General features: G+C 57.6%; 3 protein-coding genes and 1 long non-coding RNA gene across 12 annotated transcripts; 2 read left to right on the top strand and 2 right to left on the bottom strand.

Annotated features, from left to right (window-relative positions):
* The first annotated feature begins 55 nt into the window (after positions 1-55).
* Positions 56-7,013, top strand: GPR62 (G protein-coupled receptor 62). 4 transcript variants are annotated; one of them, XM_033424516.2, is made up of 2 exons: positions 56-3,374; positions 5,178-7,013. In XM_033424516.2, the coding sequence occupies exon 2, from the start codon at positions 5,198-5,200 to the stop codon at positions 6,287-6,289; it is 1,092 nt and encodes a 363-aa protein (XP_033280407.1). In that variant the 5' UTR covers positions 56-3,374; positions 5,178-5,197; the 3' UTR covers positions 6,290-7,013. The 4 variants fall into 4 exon arrangements, with proteins under 4 accessions (XP_033280407.1, XP_033280405.1, XP_033280406.1 ...); XM_033424514.2 differs by having other exon boundaries at positions 5,173-7,013; XM_033424515.2 differs by lacking the exon at positions 56-3,374 and adding an exon at positions 4,942-5,075 and having other exon boundaries at positions 5,173-7,013.
* PCBP4 (poly(rC) binding protein 4) lies at positions 7,013-17,169 on the bottom strand. 6 transcript variants are annotated; one of them, XM_033424506.2, is made up of 14 exons: positions 16,984-17,169; positions 11,323-11,359; positions 10,798-10,942; positions 10,580-10,603; positions 10,425-10,457; positions 10,081-10,197; positions 9,721-9,852; positions 9,438-9,566; positions 9,117-9,191; positions 8,923-8,967; positions 8,784-8,847; positions 8,607-8,662; positions 8,348-8,517; positions 7,013-7,716 (listed from the first exon to the last, which is right to left on the bottom strand). In XM_033424506.2, exons 1-14 carry the CDS (start codon positions 17,081-17,083, stop codon positions 7,650-7,652), a joined length of 1,194 nt encoding a protein of 397 aa, XP_033280397.1. In that variant the 5' UTR covers positions 17,084-17,169; the 3' UTR covers positions 7,013-7,649. The 6 variants fall into 6 exon arrangements, with proteins under 6 accessions (XP_033280397.1, XP_033280398.1, XP_033280395.1 ...); XM_033424507.2 differs by having other exon boundaries at positions 8,607-8,659; XM_033424504.2 differs by having other exon boundaries at positions 7,013-7,913; positions 16,984-17,168.
* A 64-nt stretch (positions 17,170-17,233) lies between these two features.
* Positions 17,234-19,106, top strand: LOC117200673 (uncharacterized). The gene is made up of 3 exons (XR_004482295.2): positions 17,234-17,879; positions 18,248-18,443; positions 18,967-19,106. It is a non-coding gene; the product is annotated as an uncharacterized LOC117200673 (long non-coding RNA).
* On the bottom strand, positions 18,222-22,656 carry ABHD14B (abhydrolase domain containing 14B). Its single transcript, XM_004267869.4, has 4 exons — positions 22,314-22,656; positions 21,153-21,388; positions 19,677-19,918; positions 18,222-19,320 (listed from the first exon to the last, which is right to left on the bottom strand). Exons 1-4 carry the CDS (start codon positions 22,592-22,594, stop codon positions 19,141-19,143), a joined length of 939 nt encoding a protein of 312 aa, XP_004267917.2. The 5' UTR covers positions 22,595-22,656; the 3' UTR covers positions 18,222-19,140.
* Between the last annotated feature and the right edge of the window lie 652 nt (positions 22,657-23,308).

The following is a 23,308-nucleotide window of genomic DNA, read 5'->3' as shown; positions in this document are numbered from 1 at the left end:
TGATTAGATTCAGGCATTGCAGTTTGGGCAGGAACATTACATGAATGCTGTGTCCTCGGTGCACTGTATCAGGAGGGACATGTCCCATTCTTGGTGATGTAAATTTGGTTGCTCAAGGTCGTGTCCACCAGGTTTCTCCACTGGGAAGTTACCATTTCCCCCATTTTTAATTAATCAGTAATCTGTGGGGAAATATTTTGAGGTGTAAATGTTCCATTCCTCATCAACTTTCACCCACTAGCTTTAAAATCCAATGATGATTTTTACCTGAAATCGATGACTTGAATCAATTTTTGCTAAGATGGTTGCAAATGATAGTTAAATAATTTAATTCCATCATTTCTTCTATATTTATTAATAATAGCCCCCTTTGTTTATTATCAGTATGGATTTGTGGGTTCCTATTTTATGCAATGGGTTATAATCCATTACTGTTATTATTTTGATCCTCAAGTTGTCCCAGCTTTGGCCAGCAGAAGGTCCTTTAAGCTGACTCCTGTGTCTACATCATTTTATGAGCACTTCCTTATGTTCTGGTATCACACGATGTTCCAGGCTCATCTTGCACAAACCTAGAATCAGCCATTTCTCCAAGGAGCCCTGGTTCCCTAGAGCAGGAAACGGTATTTAGAATCCAAGATCTGGGCAGTAGGTATGCTCTTTGGTACTGGGTGTCATTGCTTTTCAGTCCCAGTAGCAAAGAGGGCTAGGAAATATGTATATGTAAATAAACACATCTATCTGTGTCTGTTTCTCCAATTCCAATCCAACACCATATGGTCTTTCCATTCTTCCCCATATCCATGATTTTACTCCCTTCTCCAACTGTCAGAACTTTGGTTCTCATCAACATCAGTATATTTACTTATTTGCTCAATCCCACACAAAAAGCAGTTTCAGAATTGCTACACCCAATACCATTGTGAAAAACAAACATTCTAATTAGAGCTCAAGATTTACTGAATCATTCAAGATGATCTTTTTGTCTTTAGACTGAGGGTCAATGGTCAAAGCAACAATTTGAACACAGGTTCAAATGTTACTTGGATTAGTTATTTATTTCCCTTCAGTGTGGTTATACTATTCATTTGAAATGCTGGTAGGTTCATTTGCTTCTATTTATATTCACTTTTAGGGTTTTTCTCATCTTTGTTGATTTATTTTTTTCAACATGTAGAGCATTAACATGGTCCTCAAAAGTCCAATCTATCCAAATCTATGCTCAGAAGAGTGTCCTCCTAGCCCTCTCACTCCATGCCCACCCACCTGCTATAGTTTCTGGTTTATCCTTCCTGCATTTCTTTGGGAAAAAAAAAGAAAAAACAAAAACAGACGAACTACAAAGTGTTTTGTGTGTGTGGTTTTTTTTTTTTGGCCGCGCGGCATGCAGGATCTTCCCCAGCCAGGGATCAAACCTGCACCCCCTGCAGTGGAAGCATGTAGTCTTAACCACTGGACCGCCAGGGAGGTCGCAAAGTGTTTTTTTTGTTTTTAATAAATTTATTTATTTTATTTATTTATTTTTGGCTACATTGGGTCTTCATTGCTGCACGCGGGCTTTCTTTAGTTGCGGTGAGCAGGGGCTACTTTTCGTTGTGGTGAGTGGGCTTCTCATTGCGGTGGCTTCTCTTGTGGAGCACGGGCTCTAGGCGCGCGGGCTTCGGTAGTTGTGGCACACAGGCTCAGTAGTTGTGGTGTGCAGACTCAGTAGTTGTGGCACATGGGCTTAGTTGCTTCACGGCATGTGGGATCTTCCTGGACCAGGGCTTGAACCCATATCCCCTGCAATGGCAGGCGGATTCTCAACCACTGCACCACCAGAGAAGCCCTTGTTTTGTTTTTATTTATTTAATTAATTTATTTTTGGCTGCATTGGGTCTTTGTTGCTGCACGCGGGCTTTCTCTAGTTGCAGCGAGTGGGGGCTACTCTTCGTTGCAGCATGCGTGCCCCTCACTGTGGTGGCTTCTCGTTGCGAAGCATGGGCTCTAGGCGCGCGGGCTTCAGTAGTTGTGGCGTGCGGGGTCAGTAGTTAGTTGTTGTGGCTCATGGGCTCTAGAGCGCAGGCTCAGTATTTGTGGGCGCATGGGCTTAGTTGCTTCACGGCATGTGGGATCTTCCCAGACCAGGGCTCAAACCCGTGTCCCCTGCATTGGCAGGCAGATTCCTAACCACTGCACCACCAGGGAAGTCCCTCCCAAAGTGTTTTAATTGCTAATTTAGTTGAATGATTTTGCAGGGAACATGCACTCTCCAACCCACCATAGTCCCCATCCCTCCCTATTGCCTTCTCCAGTCCCCTGTTCTCATTTGCTTTCCCACCTGGCCCTGCTGAGCCCTCCCCAGACCTTGGTGGCTTGGAGGCTGCCCCAGGCCTGCAGGCCTAACTGGGCAGTGAGAAAGCCAATGTTCTCTCCTTCTTCTGAACCAAGACCTCAAGAATCCAGCTTCACCTCCTGGAGGCAAATGCCCACATTCAAGTTGTGGTCAAGTACAGGAAGTGGTGCCTGTGTGGACAGAGCTTAGGAAGCAGGCGACCTGGTTTCCAGGTATAACTTGGCTGTGTAATCCAGAACACATTCCTTCCCTCTCTGAGCACCAGTTTTCTCATCTGAATAATAGAGAATTGGACCGGGGCCCTTCGAATTCCAGCAACAGGTGACTCAAATCCAGAGGTTCATGCCCTGTTGTCTGCCACCCAGATCTGTGCTGATGCAGACTGCGTGCCTATGAGGGGTTCTAGGGGCACAGGAACAAGCAAGACACAGATAAGGTCCCTGCTCTCAAGGGGCTTGCATTCTAATAAAACAGGATCTAAACAAGTATGTGCACAGATATGAAATACAATACCAGGTAGGAAAAGTACCAGGAAGAAAAATAAAGCAGGGTTAAAGGAGTAGTGATGGGAAAGTGGAACAGTTTTAGAAAAGATGGTCATTGAAGGCAGAGACCTGAATTAGGTGAGGAAGCAAGCCATGGAGAGATCTGGGGCAAGGGTGTTCTGACAGAGGAAACAGCACATGCAAAGATCCTGAGGTGGAAACCAGTTTGACATGTGGGAGGACAAGCATGAAGACTGTACGGCTGGAAGTATGGGAGGCAAGGAGGAGGCAGGTGAGGTCAGAGAGGTGGGGAGAAGGCCATCTCAGCAAAGAGGAGGTGAGATTCTATTTTGATGATGGGAAGTTCTTGGAAGGATGAGTGCAGGATCATGACCTGATCTCATTTGTCTTTAGAGGGATCCACTTCAGCCAGCTGTGTAGAGAGTGGATCTATGGTGTCAGTCAAGATCCAATCAACAAAAGAGAAATCACTCTATGTACTCCAGACAAGAGGAATTTGATACAGGGAAGGAATTGAACTACCAAAGGGTCTGGTAAGTCAACCCTGGGATTAGCAACAGCAGGAAGTTGCTACCACTCTTAGGCTGGACGAATGATGGTATTCCAATGCCCAGAGGCCAGGGTCACCCAGCAGGCACCAGAACCCCAGAGGGGACTGCCTGAAGGGAGCCAGGGCTATGGAGAGAGAATGTCCTCCACAGAGGCAGATCCAGAGGTAGATCCAGGCTGAGCATGAAAGGGAAGATACCCTGGCTTCTTCCCTCCTGCCACCCTCCAGCCTTCTGCTGGTAACTTCCATTGGCTGAATTTACCCAAAAACCAAATGACAAAGGAGCCTGGGAAATCAGTTTCTTAGAAGGCAGAGCAGTGCTGTGGAAGATGGGAATGGATCTAAGGGCAAACAGACAAATGACCAGCACAAGGTGCAGAAGCGGAGGCCAGGACGGATCTGAAATGGTCCAGGTGAGGGGTGATAGTGGCTGGGAGCATGGTAGTGGTGGTGAGAAATGGCTGGATTCAGACACATTGATGGATTGTATGTGGTGTGTGGAGGAAACGGAGGTGTCAATGGAAACTTCTGAGATGGCATTTACTAATGGGGGAAGACTCTCTGGAGCAGATTGGGGTGGGGGGTCATAAGTCAAGTCCTGTTTTGGGGCATAGGACTTTTGAGATGCCCAGTTGACCCTGTACTGGGGGTGATGTTGAAGAGACAGCTGGAAACCCAAGACTGGGGTTCAAGGGAGAGGAAGGAGCTTCAGACACAAAGGCAAGCCATCAAGGTATACATGGGGTTTTGCCATGGGACTGGGTGACACCACCTGGGGGGCATATGCCCCATTGGAGTCACATGGCTTTCCCTGAGCCAATACCTTGGTGGTGGGGGGTGCAACACACTGACTGGCCGCTGGGTTTCATGCCTAGTCAGGAATGTGATATGAAAGGTGAGGGTCTTGCTCACCCAAACCACATGTCCTGAGTTGCGGAGAGGTGGCTTCCTAAAGAAAACTCAGAGTGTGCTTAGCAGAAGGGGACTTGTTTCCTAACAGCAAAAACAAAACAAAACAAACAGCAGTTGCTCCCTAAGGGTTCCTCTCATTAATTCCACAGTGTCTTGAAGCACCTATTCTGTGCCAAGCTAATACCAGCTAAGGAACCTATTATGTGCCAAGTCCTGTGCTTTTCCCCTCACTTTACCTAGAGAACTAGCCCTACTGAGGACGAGAGGGTACCTAGGGGTCTCCCAGCTCCAGCTCTTGTCTCACTGGTACCTCAGTTTCCCCTCAGTACAAAGGCTGAATGATCCGATTAACCCCACTGATGGGGATGGCAGAAGACAGCAGATGTGGGGGGCGGCACTTCCCACCCCTGGAAAAGGCAGAATAGGATGTGGCTGACTCCAAAGCCCACACTCTAATGTCCTGAGTCTCACTCCAGCCTGTGCCTGCTCTGGGCCCCCCTCCCGAAGCACCCACAGCACAGCCTTCAGCCTCCAGCTGGCAGCTGCTAGGACCCAGGGGGCCGGTGCCAGGCCCTGCCCCTCACTTGCCAGCTCTGTGTATCTCCAAAGGGCAGCATCAAAGTGACAGCCAGTACCATCTCCAGCAGGGGCTGAGTTGCTGGGGTGGAGGAGAGAACCACAGTCCCAGCCTTGCACACTTCCATGGGGCCGGCCAAGCCCCCAAGAGAATGGCAGCCTGGGTGTCTGAGCCAGCACCTGGGCAGCCTGTGAGGTGAGAGGCTAGAGGAGCAACGGACGGGTGATGGGAATGGGGCCGGGGGTGGTGAGGGGCAGGCGGGGGAAGCTCCATTTCGCTCTCTGCATCCCAGCACAGGGTGAAGCCTGAGCGCTCGAATGGCCAACGCCACAGGGCTGAACGCACCAGAAGTCGCAGCCTCGATGGGGTTGATCCTGGCGGCTGTCGTGGAGGCGGCAGCACTGCTGGGCAACGGCGCACTGCTGGTTGTGGTGCTGCGCACGCCGGGACTACGCGACGCGTTCTACCTCGTGCACCTGTGCGTAGTGGACCTGCTGGCTGCCGGCTCCATCATGCCGCTGGGCCTGCTGGCCGCTCCGCCGCCGGGGCTGGGCCGCGTGCGCCTGGGCCCCGCGCCCTGCCGCGCGGCACGCTTCCTCTCGGCGGCGCTGCTGCCCGCCTGTACGCTCGGCGTGGCGGCGCTCGGCCTGGCGCGCTACCGCCTCATAGTGCACCCGCTGCGGCCCGGCGCGCGGCCTCCGCCCACCCTCGTGCTCACCGCCGTGTGGGCGGCGGCGGGGCTGCTGGGCGCGCTCTCCTTGCTCGGGCCGCCGCCCGCACCGCCCCCTGCCCCGGCTCGCTGCTCTGTCCTGGCAGGGGGCCTCGAGCCCTTCCGGCCGCTCTGGGCGCTGCTGGCCTTCGCGCTGCCCGCCCTCCTGCTGCTCGGAGCGTACGGCGGCATCTTCCTCGTGGCGCGCCGCGCTGCCCTGCGGCCCCCGCGGCCCGCGCGCGGGTCCCGGCCGCGCTCCGACTCCCTGGACAGCCGCCTCTCCATTTTGCCGCCCCTTCGGCCTCGCCCGCCCTGGGGCAAAGCAGCCCTGGCCCCGGCGCTGGCCGTGGGCCAGTTCGCAGCCTGCTGGCTGCCTTACGGCTGTGCGTGCTTAGCGCCCGCTGCCCAGGCCGCCGCGGCCGAGGCGGCCGTCACCTGGGTAGCCTACTCGGCCTTCGCGGCTCACCCCTTCCTGTACGGCCTGCTGCAGCGCCCTGTACGCCGGACGCTGGGCCGTCTCGCCCGACGAGCGCTACCCCGGCCCCCGCGGGCCTGCACTTCGCGGGCCTGGCACCCGCGGGCCCTCCTGCAGCACCTCCATAGACCTCCAGAGGGCCCTGTCCTAGGCCCTTCTGAGGCACCAGAACAAGCCCGGGATTTGGCAGGAAGGGAGAGCCTGAGCATGCCAGAGGCCACGTGAGAGATGTCTCCCAAGGTGAGCCGGGACTGGAGAAAGCAGGGTGGTATCACAAAGGGCCCATCCAGCCTCCAGCACAGCTTATGGCAGGTAGCCTGCCTGCACTTCTGGCTCTGGAATGGGAGAAAGGGGACCTGCAGCCAAGTGAGGCCCAGAGGCTTCTGGGAGCTAGGAATCCTGAGTTCTGGGCCCAACTCTGCATGGCCTTGTACACAGACCTACCCTTCACTAGGTATCAGTTTTCCCATCTGTACCCTGGACCATCTCTAAGGGCTTCTCCAGCTTGGGTGATCTGGACACTCATGGGTGATCCCCAGGCCAAGGAAGAAGCAGAGGTGGGCAGGATCACAGAAGGCCCTAATGGCTCACAGCCAAAGGGAATGGGCCAAGTAGGGCAGGGTCTGGGTTACAGCCACAGCAGGAGGAACCAGTGAAGGGACATTCAGAAAGACCTCCTGCACATCTGCACCAAGGAGAGGCTGGACAAAACTACTGGAACTCCTCCATCAGCTTCTAAAAATGCCCAGAAAACAACTGGATCGCTTTGGTGCCAGAGGCAGGAGGCTGGACAACATGACCCCCCAAAGAGCCCTGAAGCCCCAGAACTGGCATGTGGAAGGGGCCGAGGCCCAGCTGGGGCTGATGGAGTCACAGATGGGGGTCCTCTGGGGTCTCAGCTACACCCGTTTTCTGGAGGTTTTGCCAATACCCACAGTGTTTCACAGCTTCCTGGTCTCTCAGAATATTTATTCAAAAACAGGAATTGAAAAAACTGTACAGAGTGTCTGCTGCTGAGAACTCGGCCCCTGCCCCCATGCCACTCCCCCAGCTGCCTGGCAGTGCCCCCTCTTTGGGCTGCCCTCTGCCAAGCCCAGCCAGTCCATTCCAGTCAAAAGGGTATCAGTGGAAGCAGCAGGAATCTGCAGGGAGGTGGGGAGAGAAGCATGGCCCCCAGCCGTCCCCAGGCCTCCTCCCTGATCCCCACAGGGGGACAGGAGGCAGGGAAGCCCTGAGGGATGGGGAGTGCATGAGTGACCCCCGCAAAGTGGGGGCACTTAGGATGCTCCCTGCATCCAAGCACAGAGCTAGAGGGGATCAAGACCCCTACCCTGGGGCTGCTGCAGCTCCCAGAACCCTGGGCCAAAAACAGCCCCCACTCCGAGAGCAGGGACTCCCACAGACCGGGGCAGGGTGGGGGGGTGCATCCATGCGTCTGGGCATTAGCGGCGTTTGGGACCGCCCCCCCCCCCCCCCGGGGTGGAGTCTCCTTGGGCAGAGAGTGGAGGCAGCCCCCTGCCGGCAGTCCTGCCTGCTCCCGTGCCTGTGCCTCAGCTGGCCTCAGTAGGGGGAGAATTTCTGCCGCTCAGCTTTCTTGCTCCCATTGGCCGCTGCCATCTTGGCAGTGTAGGCCGCCAAGCCCGGCGGTGGCCCTGGGGAGGCAGGTGGTAGAGCCAAGAAGGGTACAGGCTTGAGGCCGATGAAGTTGGAGAGGGAGATGGCATAGGGCGTGCCCAGCAGGCCTGGGGGAGCGGTGGGCAGGGCCGTCAGGGGTGGCGAGAAGGGGGCAGGCAGGTCTGTGGGGGCCGAGCCGGGTGTCCCCCCAGAGGTAGACTTGGCCGTTTCTAGACTGGAAAGAGGGATAGAGAGGGAAGATGAAGGGGAAGGTCGGGGGTGAGAAAGGAGGCAATGAGGGCAAATATAAGGGGTGAGATTAGATGAAAAATAGAGAGGACTTGAGAACAATGACCTGGGGTGGGTGTGTTTGAGGAGAAGATGGGAAAGGTTGGAAGAGCGCGGACGGGAAGAAAGGACAAGTAAATATAGCATTGGGTAAGGGGAGAAATGGGGAGGCCGAAGACCCAGGGAAAAGAGACAGGGTTGGAGAAACAGGACATGGGGGACAGATGTATGGGGAAGATGGGGCAACACTGAACAAGTGTGGCAAGGTTAGGGGAGGCAGAGGACAGGCCCAGGAGAAGGGAGGTCAGCTCTCCCCACCCGACCTGTGCCTTTCTCAGGCACAAAAGTCCCATGACCTGTGATACCCCACCCCACACTCACCAGGCAGTGATGAGGTACTGGGCCAGGGCGATGGACACTGGTGAACCAGTGATGGTCACGTGCCGCTCACCAGCGCCCTCTGCTTGGTTCCCGATCTTGATATGTGCCCCTGACATCTGCCGGATCTCACTGATCTTGCTGCCCTGGCGCCCAATCACGCAGCCAATCAGCTGGAGAGAGGGTGGAATTCAACCCTAGGTGAGGCCCAGACGCCCCAGGCCCCCCTACCCACCCTCAAACTACCCCATCCCGTGCTCACGTCGTTGGGAACCAAGAACTCCTGTGAGCTGGTCTGTGTGCCAGGATCCAATCCTGCTGGGGGGAGAAGAGGGATTGGGCGTGAGTCTGGACCTTTGCTGCCTCCCCGTGTCCTTTCCAGAGGGGCTACCTGGCCCCTTGGGATCTGCCCCTGCTTCCTTCTGCAGGGACTGCTCACCTGGCACCATGCTGGGCGAGGCGAAGGGGACTGCGTGGCCCGAGAGCTGCTGGAGCTTGGTGACCTGTGCCAAGAAGAAGGGTCAGGAGTCAGAGGAGGCTCAGTTCGGGAAGGGGTGCCTTGGGCTGCGGTCACTCACCTCAGCTGAGGTCACAGCCCCATACTGACCCTGGACGGAGAAGCCCTGTGGGGACAAAGTGGGTAAAAGGGGGTTACTGTGATCAGGGCAGTTTGGCCAGAGTCACCCCTCCCCACCTCTCCCTGGACCCCCAATTCCTTCTTCCATCCCCTTCCCCGGTAACACATCCCACCCCTCCTGCTGTTCCCCCTCACCTGGTTGGTGGAGAGAAGGACAGTACCTAAGGAGAGGCTTGGATGATATGGGATAGTGGCTCCTTTGGGTGGGGACTGGAAGGCACAAAAGGGGAGGCTCTATCAGGACCTTCTCAGGCCCCCCCTGACCTCCCCAAGGGCCCTGTGTTCTCAAGGCCCTCTCTATAACCCCCAGGTAAATGCAGCCCGAATCCTGGAGCTTCTCACATCCATCCCTGCAGCCCCACTCTATCCCCACCTGGTGTCACGTGGGACTTGAGGGCCTGACAAGGCAGGCCCAGGGCCCATCCCCTGCCCTCTCTCCCTGCCCCAGGGCAGCACCTCCAGGATGACAGCACAGATCTGGCGCACACACAAGATGATGGCATCAGGCACCCCAGAGACGGTGACAGCACGCTCTGTGGAGTTGGGGAGCAGGTCCCCTGCCACCTGCACCTGGGCACCTGTAGTCTGCAAGCAGAGAACGGGGGCCACTTTCAGCTACTCCCATAACCCAGAGCATGCCTAGGCTCGGAGCTCCCCACAGGACAGGATGCTGTAAGCCCAGGTCTCCCCTCGAAACTGAAGGGTAAGACTCTCTTGGGGTGGTACCCCTTCCCCTCACCTCTCGGATCTCCTTGATCTTGGTGCCAGCCTTCCCAATCAGCGAGCCACACTGGCTTGCAGGGATGACAAGGCGCAGGGTCACTGGAGGTCTGGAGACATTTCCCCCGTTTGCAGGAGCAGCACAGAGGTCCTGGGCAGGAAGACTGGGTTGGCTGTGCATGCCCCTACTGCTCCCCCTCCCCTGGAGCACCTTCTTGCTGGGGGATGAAGGAGGGAAGCCTGCCCGCATCCCACTCCAATGAGAGAACCCTGTCCTCAGCTTGGCCTTCTGTCCCACCCGTAGCCATTCTGTGGAGTCAGAGTCCTGTTCCTCCCGGGGAACCACCTGTGGCCCCCAGCCCCTCAGACAGCCACAGACCTCATCCAGCTTGAAGGCAATCATGGAGACTGCATGGAAGACGGCTGCTGTAGATCCGGTGATGGTGGTGATGCGCTCAGGGCAGGAGCCCTCAGAGATGGTGATCCGGGCGCTACTCTGTGGGTGCAGGACAAGCGCCAGGCAACGGGGCTCCTTCTCTGCTTCCTGGCCAAGAACTTGCCTGCCCCTCCACTCACCAGGCCCCAGCCAAGGCTGGAAACAGCCACCTTCTGGGGCACTCACTGGTCATCCCAGATGGTGGATTCAGGGACAAGGTGAAGCAGGCATCTCCCCTCCCCTCCAAACCAGGTGCCCTGGGCTCCTCTCCCAAACTCCGTCCTCACCTGTTCCCGGATTCGCTTTACAGTCTCTCCTTTCTGCAGGAGACAAAATAGAAGGCAAAATAGAGAATGGCTTTTAGGCCAAGCAGCCGTTGATTCCTTTCCTGGACTGAGGTCTCAGGTTGAAGGGGACATACAGAACAGAACGAGGTACCTACCTTCCCAATTATGCTGCCCACTTCCTGCAAACAAGACAAGAGTGGAGTCAGCAGGGTACCAATACCCCAGGGCCAGCGCTTGCCCCTACTTCAGGCAGGGGCTCTGCAGGAGACAGGATACCCAAGATCAAACTCCCTCCCGGAGGACCAGGTCTTGCCTCGCCTTGCACTTTGCCCCCTCCTGAGCCACAGCGAAGCACTCCCCCACAAGCGCTTACTTTCCCATGCATCAGCATCCGCAGTGTGAGGGTGATGCTGAGCTCTGGCTCCTCCTCCAGCCCCGCATCTGAGCCGCTCATCCTGTCAGGCGGGGCTGGGGCCGAGGCCGCCTGGGAGTGCGTCCACGCTGTGGCCTGGCCGGCTCTGCGGGGGGCAGTGGGAGATGGGTTAGAGAAGAGCTCAGCTTTCTTTCAGGTCCCTTGCCCTTACATGGGAACCCCAGAGCCAAGCTAGATAAACTTCCAGAGCAGAGAGACAGCGTGGACCACAAGTTTCAAGTGTCACATTGACCAGTTTGCTGTGTGCAGCTCACTAGCTGTGTAAGCCTGGCTGACATATTTAACCCTTCTGAGCCTCAGCTTCCCATCTGTAAGAAGGGGATACCCAATCCAGTCCCCAGAGTTATGAGAATTAAAAGGAGATAGGTGCATATGTGATAGGCACCCAGTTTCCACAAGTATCCTTCCCTTCCCCTCGTACGTCAGGAGAATTAACTATGGGAGTCCAGAGAGGGAGCCTCCTACCTGACCTCTTGGAAGAGGGGACCGTTGTCGATTGGCCCTTGAAGGTTGGGTTAAAATCGAAACGTTACTTCAAATGGGAGGCACTTGCGCCCAGGGACCAGAGCCCCTGCTGGCTAGAGCCTGGAGGAGCAGCTGGAGAGGGAGCCGGAGCAGCCACGGGAGCCATGGGAGGTCTTGAAAGGTAGGCAGAAGTGAAGGTAGTGAGGCTCCAGGAGGGTGGGCTGCATCCGTCCACTAGAAGTCACTAAAGCAGAGGCTCCTGCGGACAGCTGTGAGCGAGGTTCATTCAGCACTGGGGGTGGGGGTGGGGGTGGCGGTGGGGTCTGGGGACCAGCCGTGTGCACGGTGGTTTTCTGAGCCCTCTCCTATGTGCTGAGGAGGTTAGAAGTGTCCGGGCTGGCCGTGTTCCCAGCTTGGAGCACTTTCTACTGTACCAGAAACAAATCACTTGGACTCTTGAGTCTCAGTGTTCTCACCCGTAAAATGGAGGGACTGCTTCCCCCTTGGAACTGGGTGATGGGTAAGAAAGGGATTGGGGGGCTGGGGAATGTCAAGGCCGTTAACTGATGGAAGAAGGAGGAGCTGGAGATTAGCTGCTGGGATTAGCCCAGCCGCCAGCCCTCCCCACCCGACCCCTTTTCATGCCCCAACTTAATCCTGAACCTTAATCCTGCTTGGAAATCCCTCTCCTCCAGCGGCTGCCGCCCGCCAAGGCTCTGCCTTGATGGGAAGCTCACTGGGGAACCAGAACCTGAGCAGGAAAACAGGGAGGGGACCGACTGGTGCCAAGTCTGAGCCAAGAACAAGCCCTAACCCTATGAATTCCTACTGCCTGGGAAGGGTGGGGGGGATGAGTGTGCTGGGCTCGAGCACCCCAGAGACCCCTGGGCACCTTCCTCCTCAGCCCCCTGCCCTATCCTGACTCGAGGGTCAAGGGTGTGGAGCTCTGTTCAATGCCCTCTTCAGAACCCCCCTTGCTAGCCTGAGCGTGGGCATGGAGGAGGCGGGGTGCGGCTCCCAGCCTGGCTGTCTCTGGAAGCCACTGTATGGCCTGAGATCTTTATTTCTTCATCTGTACCATGGGGGTGACAACCCTGACTCCCCAAACACCCAGTAACTGTTGCCTCCCCAGCACCTGCTCCTCCCTCCGCTTGAGTTCTGTCCCTCGGCTCTCCAGAGGTCAGAGGTCAACAGTGGATGCAGGGCCTGTGCTCTGTGAGCATCCTGGCCAGCCTCATGCTGGCTGCCCTTGCTAACATTCCCCCAGCTGCCGGCAGTTCCCCCAGCAAAGCACTCGTGATGACGTGCTTAGTTTCTGTTGCCCTGGCCAGCCCGGGAGCCCCTTAGAGCAGGAGCCAAGGCTGCCACCCTCTCCTTGTGTTCCCAGAGCCAGGCTGGAGAAGTTACTCAGAACACGCTGGTTATCTGAACAGATGAATTCACCAAACAGAAGGGGAGCCTGGTGCCTAGAGAGGGTCTGTAACCTGCCCAAGGTCACAGAGAGGTGGGGCCTGGTGGGACTAGCAGGGCCCTGCCTGCTAGTGTGAGGGCCTCCTCTGTCTGGCTGTCCTGTCTGGGTCTGTCTGTCCTCTTCCAGGGGGGACAGGGGCAGCTGTTCAAAGGTGGGGAGCAGGCTTTAGTAGTCTCTCAGACCCCTGCTTGGTTGGTAGACATGGGTTGTGTTTGGAAAGGACTGTACTTGTCCAGAGCCACATCTTAAGCTCCGGAACTTTCTGGGGCTCAGGGACCTCTTTGGGGTGGTAACCAATGGGAGACCCGACATTGTCCCCATACCATTTGCACATCAACTTTTGTGGGCAAAGGCTCCTGGGAAAATAGGGCAGAAGAGTTGGGATGTGGCCAGAACTAGGGCTCCTGCCCTGAAAAAGATACCTGGGTTTACAGCAGAGCCCCACTGCCCCAAATTCAATGGGTGACCTTCGCCAGGCCTGCACCTGACCTAGACCTCAGTTTACCTACCTGTGCTATGTGTGTGTGTGTTTGCAGGAAGGGGGTGGGGGAGGGGAGTGGCTGGTCTCTCTGTGTCCTTCCTGTTTTGATAGACCCTCAAGGTCTTTCCTCTCTTTAGGGGAGAACAAGGGGTTTTGATACAGGTCTCTCTAATTATTCTCCTAGGAGCCCTAAGGACAAGCAGCCCTACTAGGCATATTGGCTCCCCTTCTACCCTTACAGGGGCTCTAGGGAGTTGCTTGCTGCTCCAGCTTGGTGGGCCCTAGGTCCCTGCTGGGCCACCCACATGGCAGCCACGCGTCATGCCACACTGACCTCCAGCTCACCTCTGGGGGTACCCAGCCCCCTCTGGTCAGCAGGGCTCCCTGGCAGGACATACCAAGCTCAGACCAGGCCTCTGACCTTGGGCGTTCCCTTCTTCTCCCCAGACCCCCTCCCCAGATCCAGTGCCCACTCCTTCTGTCTCTGGCTTCCTGCCACTCAAGCTGGAGGGGGCGGGGGGGGGGGGTGACAGCTGTGTAAGCAATGGCGGCTGCCCCTTCCTGCCCCTCCCCCCCAGCTGTCTCTCTCTCCTGACAGCTGCCCAATCAAAGGGCCGGGGGCTTAGCCAGCTCCCCCCCACACGCAGGGATCAAGTGTCCACCCTGGCTTTGTTCTGGAGCAAGAACAATCCGGGGGAGGGGAAGGCTCCTGGGGCCAAGCAACTCAAGTGGACTGGCCCGCCCCTTGGGGGATTCCCTTGGCTCTAATAGCTAGAGTGTCTGGACCAACTAGGGCTTGTAGACCCACCTGGGCTGGGAAGAGAGAAGGGTCCAGTCTCCAAGTTCATCCCCCACCTTACATCCCCCAACGGTCCCCAACCTAACAGCCTCCTTCTATTCCTCTCCAAAAGCAGCCATGCTGGCCACACCCAGTGATGCTGGAGAATGGCTTAGGGCATCAGGCGAAGCAGGGCATGGTGGGGATGGGGTGGGGGAGTGGACCCTGGGGCCGGAGGGGATCAGCACTGAGGGATCCTGACTCCCCTGCCCATTTCTCTGGGCATGCTCACCCTTTCTGATTAACTAGGCCTCCAGAAGAATTGCCACAGCATCCTTGGATCCATATGCCCAGCCTCTCAGCCTTACAGCCTCCCAGGATGGCCATTCATACCTACTTTATGGGAGAGTTGGGGGAGGAGGGGCCTGGAGGGGAGCAGCCTGGGGTCTATGAGCTCCAGCCTCTGCTTCCTTGACCTAGAACTGTCCTGTAGACTCAGTACTAGGCAGAGATGGGAAGCTCTGACAAGCTGGCTGGTGCCAGAAATGCTACAGCCTCCTTAGAGCATCATTAGGCAACCCCTCAAGAGTCCTCACAGCCAAGGGAAACCAAGGCAGGCCCAGGCCCAGACTGGAGTCCAGGAGAAAGGGTGCAACTTAATGGTACAGCCCCATGCACTGGTACACATCCCCTCACTGTCTCACCAAATTGAGAAAGGTCTCTAGCTTCCATTCTCCATGCTAGACTGGGTCACTCTGCTGCTCAACAGCCATCCTTGGCTCCCCAATGCCCAATAAATAAAGCCTGATCTCCATAGATGGGCACTCAAGGCCCTTCATGATCTGGTCTCTGCCAACTTCTCTTGTCTCATTTCTACCCCATCCCCCACACACACCAGACTGCAAAACACGCCTAGCACCACCAGGCCTCTGGGCCTTTGCCCAGGCTGATCCTAGCTTGAAATGCCCATCCTCCCCACTCTGTCCAAATCCTTCTGAGATGCTGCCTCCTCTGTGAAGCCCTCCCCAACCTTCCAAGTCAGATGTTATCACTCAGGCCTCTCTGCCCCTCCAAGATGCCTACAACACAAAGAAGCCCCATTTGGGCATTTCTGAGCCTGTCTTTCCACTACAGAGTTCCAGGAGGGCAGAAGCTCCTCCAGGAGGGCAGGAGCCAGTACCAGTGTGCAGGGAGAAGAAAGGGCTCACAGGGCCCAAAGGCATTAGAGACCAGCGATGGGGCTAAGAATCCCAGAGAAGCAGTGACAGTGGGGTGAGAAGACCCAGGGCTCAGGGGACCAGCCCCATGCGAGAGTCAGGATCTGCCTGGACAGGGTTCCCAGTTCCCATTCCTTAGCACCCCCAGCCCCTGCTCCTGCTGTGTCTCTGGGTCTAGGGGCTCCCCAGGCATTATCACTGGGGTGGGGGATTTGCACTTTGAGACTTCTGGAGGCCCTGAGTGGGTTTCCCCATGGCGAAGGGGGGCTGAAGGAAGAACTGTGGTGTGGCATAGGTTTCACAAAATCGGGCTCAGACTGTCATAGCTGGAAGGGCCTCATCAGAGGGGAACCTGAGGCCCAGAGAGGAAGGGGCTTGTCTGTAAGGCTACATGAGAATGAGAGGCAACTGGCAGAGCTGGCAGAATCCCAGGGTCCACCTGTGCAGCTCAGAGCTCTTTCCTCAAGAGGTCAGCGCCACTAGGCAATGGGGATGGAGGCTGGAGGGGGGCAGTGATGGGAGTAGGGAGGGTGGGCAGAGCCTGTCTGGGGACACAGGGCGGGGCAAAGCCAGCCTCCCTGTGGCCTGGGCCTGCCAGGGTGTGTGGGCCGCCTGCTCCCAGCCCCCCACCCTGAGCATGCAAGAAGAACAATCCCCTTGTGTTTGGGCAGCTTGAGCCTGCATGCTGATGAAGGCTGGGGGGTGGGGGCTGGGATGGGGGCGCCTTGGAGGTTGAGGGGGTTCCAGGGCCCGGAGGGGCTAGGGGACCTTCAGATGGGAAAAGGATAGGGTCCCAGGTGCTGGCTCTGAAGCAGTGAGGGTAACCCCAGGAAAGAGTGAAGGCTGTAGTTGAGGTTTAAGGTCCTGGGGAGTCACCGGGGGTCTAAAAACTCTTTGTAGGAGAAGAGGAACCCCTGGAGACACATGCTCTATTGGTCCAGCGTGAAGGTGATCATCCTGCGCTTGGTGGGAACTAAGAGCCCACATTCTGGAAGGAGGGAATGCACCTGGCCCTGGGTGCATCCCCTTGGAGACCACTCCCCAGGGTGCTGGAGTCGGGCGGGGCACTGGGTGCTACAGGTCCCAAGATGGCGGGCCTGGGATAGGGGACTGAGGAGGCAGGCACCTCCCTCTCCTGGCGAAGCAGGCTCCAGGGCCAGGCTGAAGTGACTAGCCAGAGCCCCCGCACCTCCCAGAACTCCAGCGAAGAAGCTAGGTCAGAGCTGAGGGGCTAAAGAGCCACAGGGCACAAGGGACCACTCCGAGCCCCCAACTGTCATTTCCACACACCCCTGGCCTGGAGGTCTGTGTCTGGTGCCCTCAAGGACTGCAGAGAATGGGAAGGGGTGTGTGCTGAGCCAGGAACTGCAGGGGAATGTCAGATGGGGACAGAGATGGAGCAGAACCAGAACCCAGGGCAGGAGGTCGAGAGAAGAGCAGGTCCAAAGGACAGAAACAGCAGGTGGGATGAGGGCCTCAAATCTGGGGTCTCAGGTCCAGGAAACCCCTCCCTGGTACTGGGGGCTCTTCTAGCAGACCAGCGCCCCCCACCTGTGCAGGCCTGGGCCCGTGTGGGACAGGGAACGTGTTCCTCGCAGTCTCCCAGTCTCCCAAACCCGCGACCCCAGCCTGTGGACTCAGGCGCGGGCTCCCCGCCCCTGGCCGAACCCCCAAACTTCGCGGCCCGCGGTGCCCCGCCCGGCCCGCGCCCTACCTCGCTGGGGCTGTCCTGCGGCGGTGGCGGCGCGGCGGCTGGGCCGCTCAGTCCCACATTGTCCCCGGGAGAGGCGGCCGCTCACAACTGCGAGTGACATCAGCTGCGAACAATGAGGGGTTTGACAGGCGCGGAGCCCGGCCGGCCCGGAGCCCGGCTCCGCGCCCCCCCCCCACCCCCTGCCCGCCCGGCCCGGCCCCTCCCCGCCCCCTCCCCGGATCCGATTACAGCGCGGCGGGCCCGCCCCAGCCGCCCCAGTGCCGCAGCCGCCCGCCCCGCCCCGCGCGCCGCGGTGCGCCCCGAGCGGCGGCCGCTTCCGGGAGGGCTGGGGCGACCCTACCCGGGCGGCTCCTCCAGCCCCCGGGAGTAGGGGGCGAGGGGGTTGGTCCGGCCTGAAGCGCGGTCCCAGCCACGGTCCTTCCCGCGCCGCCCGCGCCTGCGCCCCACTCCCAGTCCCTTCGCTCTGGGCCAGCCGGTCCTTCCGTCCCGGGCCGCCCGCCCGGTGACTCTGCCGAGCCCTCTGCACCCCTATCTCGGCCTCGGCCCCGCCGCCAGCGCCCGCGCTGCCCCGCTCCGGCTCGGGTCCCTCGGAGCTCAAGTTTCGACCCTCCGCCGGATCGGGTTCCCGGCGCTCCTCGCTTCTGCGCCATCCATCCCCGCGCGGGGCTCTCGCCCACCAAGCCCCGCACCCCTCAGCCACCCCAGCTTCCGCGAGGCCAAGCCCTCGTCCGTCCAGGACAGGTTACCGGACCAGCTGGAGGAGGGGCCTGTGAGCGGTGTGACCCTGTGCACCCGCCCCGTGATTCTCCCAGAGCTACCCCCAGAATTCCTTTTTGGGCTAGGGTCGCGAGGGTCGCGAGGGACGCTGCGGAGTTGAGTACTCGACTAGGGAAGGGGTAAGAGTAGGGGGAGGAGCTGGGCGGTTCCCAAGCTCTCGCTTTCCCGCACCGCATCCCCGGCTGCCGCGCCCCCTGGGGCGCAAATCTACCTCCCCCTCTCCTCCGTAATCGGCTCAGCCTGGTCCCACTGACCTCCACCTCCCCCTACAGCTGAGTCTCTTGGCACCTGGGTGTGTGGGGGTGGGGAGGGGAATCCAATCTCCCTTCCCCTCCATCTGGCCCGGTGGACAAAGGGCAGGGGGACCATCTGGTCCCGCCAGGGTGGGGGAGGGGCCTGCAGTGGCGGTCCCAAGGGGCGGGGGAGGGGCGGCGCTCTGGAGACAGCGAGAGCCTGCGGGGTCTAATTGCATCACTTTATTTCACAGACCTCCAATCTCTGTCTCCCCACCCCCCAAAACTCAGAGCAGGAAACTAGCTTGGCTGAGAAGACCCAGGCCTAATAACCTGGGGAGCTGTGGAGCACCCAGAAGAAAGTGGAAAAGCTGGGAGATGTGAGGGTCGAAGTGATGGCCCTTCCCTTTTGTGGGCATTTCTGATCTGGGGGCCAGCTGCAACCTGTGGGTGAGTGAAGTTCAAAGCTGGCCACACCCTAAGCTTGGTAGAGGGTCTCCTGCAAGGGCTGGCCTCATGGTGTCCCCACCTTCCCAGCCATGGGGTGCTGAATGGTTGGGGAGGGCAGCATGTGCCTGTGCAAGTGCTTGTGTGGGGACAGAGTATGTGTGTGTGTGCCTGTGCATGCAATGCAAAGCTGCTGTGAGAGTGTGCGTATCAGCCCAGAGTTGCATGTACCTGTGTGGTTGCCCCCAAGTGAAGGATCATATTTGGGAACATAGATGACTGTAATGTGTATGCATGCATGTGGGCATGTATGTATTTGTGGCCTAAGAGGTGAAGGTAGGGGGTGTTTGTGCCCAGCAGGGCAGCCAAAGGAGGAGCTGGGAGGTGGGGGGAGGCTGGGCAGAGCAGAGGAAGGAATGCAAGCCGAGCAGGAAAGCCTATAGGAGAAGCTCATCTAATGGATTACCCTCCACCAGATTATGTCCCTTGATTCCTGAATTTTTTTCTCTTGATTTCACCTCTTCAGTCTGTCACTGCAAGAGAAAGAAGAGGAAAAGACAGACGCTAAAAGAACTCAGATAGAAAGACACACCTGTTGGATGTGCAGGATGAGCAGGAGCCCACGAAGGGAAGGAGAGAGAATGAGTGAGAGAGAGCCCAAGGCAGGCAAGTGGCCCACCCCCATCAGCAGGGCTGCGCCTCATGCTAGCTCCTGCAGGAAATCCAGCAGCCCTGTATGCCACTCCTCGGGTTTGTCAAGGTAACAGGGGTGCCCTGCCCCCTCCATGACTAACACCCGGTGGTTGGGCAGCTGCTTCAGGTGCTCAAAGCTGGTCTGACCCATGGGGTCCTGGTCTCCATACACGATAAGAACCGAGGTCTAGAGAAAGCAAAGGGAGGCAGAGTCAACAGGGACCTGCCCCACCAGCCCCAGCCTCCTAGAGATCAATTCCAGCCCTCCCCATCACTTTGGTCTCTCCCTGGGGTCACTGCAAATGACAGAGAGAGACAAGTTGGCCCAGTGCAGGGATGGTTTGGAGAGGTATGAATTTGTGTATGCCCCAGCACACAGTTTAGCACAGGGCTTGCCACAGTAATCTTCTGCCTAGTACACCAAAAGGGCGGAGTTTGGTGGTTCAACTCCTCCCGGAAGCTACCCCTTTGGTTACCCAGTACCCAGGGATGGACTGTTCCTTGCTCCTGGCAGGGACATCTCAGCCTCCCACATAGGGGTACCTTCACTCTGGCATAGTCGGCAGCATTGATTTTGTCAGTGCAGATGGGGGCCACTGGCACATAGCCCCGGATCTGGGAGCCTGGGGCCACGAGGAAGGGCAGGGAGTACATGCCACTCAACGATGGGCTGATCACGACTGGGGGGCCCATATCCAAGGCATCCACCACAGTTGCCAGAAAGCTGCTGGGGACCAGCTCCCCAACAGGGGCAGGGGCTGTTGCTTCCTTGGATCGCCCCAGACCTGCAGGGATTCAGGTGCGTGAGAGACAAAGGTGGTGAGTAGGAAAACAGGGGAGAGAGGGTCCCTTCCTCCAGGAAGCCCTCCTAGGTCAACCGCTGTGCCAGGTTCCTGCAACAGGCAGTGTTGCATGCTGTAGTTACTCCTACAGCAACCTAGGTCTGTCATATCTGTAGCAAGCATAAGGCATTTCCTTCCATGTTTGTGCCCATCTCCCCCAGTACAGCGTCCTCAAAGAATCAGGCTCCGAAGCCCAGGTTGGCCAGATCCAAGTCCCAATTGTCCACTATAGATTATGTAAGCTTGGGAAAGTCCCCTCAGCCCTCACTCTACTGTTCAGTTTCCCCATCTGTTAAAAGGAGGTAGCAAAAGTGTTTGCCATTTGAGATTGTTGTGAAAATTGAGTTAACTGCTTCAAGGCACCTGTCCCAGGGCTGGCAGGGTAGATGCCTCCAGGACAGTGGATGAGAGACTGGCTCTGCACACATCCCTCCCCTCCAATTAGTCAATCCCTACCTTTTGCAGAAGGATTAGTTCAAGGCCTTGGCCTTGAAGCTCAGCCCAATCCACTGTCAGAACCAATCCTGTCCCAGCCTGGAGGCCCACCCTTGGGCACTGAAACCATACCAGCCATGGCCAGTGAGGGGAGCAGGTTGGCCATGCTGCCACCTTCACACTTGGCACCATGGGCTGGGGCCCGCCAGTTGAGGCTATGACTGGCAGTCTTGTGCTGCTCCTCCCTCCCTCAGGACCTAAATTAGGGCTTTGTATGTGGGATCATGACTGGGGGCTTAGCCACCCCCAAAGGTGCCAGGGGACTCAGTGTCACTCCTCAGGGCTTCTAACAGAGCCTGTGGTTTCGGCTCTTTCAAAATATTTTACTTCCAATCGACTGAGCACCGATTATTATGTGTTAGGTACTGGCCACATACTCACATGGATAATCTCATTCCATTCTCATTAGAGCCAAACCCCAGAATGAGTGTGGTTATCTCCCATTACAGATGAGGAAACAGAAGCAGAGACATTGCCCCGGGCAACACAGTTAGAAGCAGCTGGGCAGTGTCCAGACCACACCCGGATGGACTAGAGAAGCTCAAAGGCCCTTGTAGTGTGCACTGCGCCCTGTCTAGCTCAGGAGTCAGCCTGGCTAGGTCCTCCCAGTCCCCCAGCCCCCAGCCCTGGGTCCCCAGTGAGGCTCCCACAACCCCTGTCCAGAAGCCTTCCCTGGAGTTACCTGGCAGGTCAATGGCCACAGCCCAGTAGCCAGCCTGGGCCAGCCTGTGCAGCGTGCCCAGGTTCTGCCAGGTCTCGGAGGAGAAGCGTATGCCATGCAACAGCAGCACGGAGAAGCGGGTGGCCTGCCCACTGCCCGGGTGAGCCTCTCGGAAAAAGAGGCTCTGGCCCTGCACCTGGATGGTGCCCTCGTGCTGCTCCACGCCCGCCATACCTCCTGCTGTGCTGGTGAAGCACCTGTGGTTCAAGGCCAGGCTGATGAGAAGCCACAGAACACCTTGCCCAGGTGGAGCAGGGAGGCTGCCACAGACAGGGCAGGGGTCCCTCCTGGAGCATCAAGGAGGCTCCCAAAACTCTAGGAACATGCTTTGGGGTGAGGAAGACATAGGTGTTATTTCTGCATCTGCCACTACCTAATTGCCTTGGTTTCCTCATCTGAAATATGGGACATTAAAGCCTATCTCAAGAATTTATGAGTTAAAAAAAAAAAGAATTGATAATTGATGGTGCCTGCCTTTGGAAAGAACTTAATACATGGGTCTCCCATTACAATTATTGTTCCCATTGTTATTATCCTTTTCTACGAATGGGGATAATACAAAATAGTACTAGCTCCTAGGTGGTTGATAGGATTCAATGAGGCCAGGCATGTAAAACACTCACCAGTGCCTAGCACATAGTAAGCATAGTAAATGGATCAACAGCAATCAACAGTAAGTAGCTGACTATTTTGCTTTTCAACATTTTCCTCTTCCAGGCACTGTTATAGGTCGTAGGTTGGCATCGCAGGCCGAAGAGGATAGGGGTTAGAGTAAAAAAATCTGTTTTCCGGAGCCGGAAACCGGAGCGCTGAGCAGGGAAAGGCTTTGAAGTTCCGGCCGGCGAGGGAAGCGAGGTGCTCAGCGCGCTGCCCGCTGGGGCCCAACGCACTGACGCCGCGGCCAGGGGCGCGGTCACCGGCGCCGCCACCGCTCGCTGTGTCCCCTCCGAGGACCTCGGTTGTGGATCGCAGGGTCTGGTAGGGTGCATGCAGAGGGGGTGGGGGCAGACCCGAGGAAGGGGGCCTGGGGAACCGAGATGGGCAGAGGAGAAACTTGGGGTAGGTGGGAGTGGGTTGTAATTGGAGAGAGGAAGAGAGGGTTGGGGGGCGCAGGGCAGGTACCTGGGGAGCTGCGTGGGCTCTCGCAAATAGGAGGCAGGCGAGTGCAGGCGGCGACTGGGGCCCGGGGCGGGGAAGCAGGGATGTGGCCCGCCGGAGGGCGTGGGCCGGGCCGTGCTCCGGGGCGCCCGCTTGTGGCCGCAAGCCGTCCCAGGGCCTACGGGTGCTGCTAGACCCATCCTTCTCACAGCTGTCTCAGTTTCCCCACGCCCCTCGGCCCCACGTGCCCCAAGCACCGGACAGGGTCCCGCCCCGAGACCCTCAGCGACCTGCTCCACATGCATATGGTGTGGCTTGAGAAGGGTTCCTTTGGGGTCTCATCCTTCCTGTTCCCTCCCCCTTCCTCCCCACCCCCTCATCCCCAGCCTGGGCTGCCCAAACCCAGAGTCGTCTGTCTGGCATGTGGCTGAGGCCCGACAGGTTTGAATGCGAAGCTCTGCCAATGCCCAGCCTTGATCGTTTTCCCAACGCCTCCGAGCCTATTTCCTTGCCTGTAGAATGGCTGTGATGTTGCCTACCTCACAGAGTGCTAATAAGGAGTGAATGCTGGGTGTTCCGCGCAGCCTCCCTTTTCCAGGTCTGCCCACACAGGCCAGGGACAGATCAGATGTTGGTCGCATGTCACCAACCAGGATAGGTGACATATAGAGACATAGGAGCCTAGATGCCACCCCGGGCCCTGACCGAGTGCTCGAGCGCATGTGTATTTGCAGGGGTCAGGGAAGTGGATGGCCGGAGACCTGGGGCTGCTGCATAACAATACTAATATCTGGCAGTTACACAGCGAGGCTTCCGCGCCAGACACTGTTCTAAGGCTTGACCTATCCCTCAGTCCTTAAGACAGGCCTCTGTGGTGGTGACAACCCTATGTGGTCCTTAAGACAACCCTTATCCTTAACCCTGCTGTACAGACCGAAGACTGAGCAAGGGTGGTGACGTGCTGGTGGGAAGAAGTCGACTGTCCCTCCCCCGGCTTTCAGGCCAAAAACAATCCGGAA

The sequence above is a fragment of the Orcinus orca genome, chromosome 10, assembly GCF_937001465.1.
Source record: "Orcinus orca chromosome 10, mOrcOrc1.1, whole genome shotgun sequence".
NCBI classification, from domain to species: Eukaryota; Metazoa; Chordata; class Mammalia; order Artiodactyla; family Delphinidae; genus Orcinus; species Orcinus orca.
The sequence above is the reverse complement of the archived record's forward strand: the minus strand, read 5'-3'. Positions and strand labels throughout refer to the sequence as shown.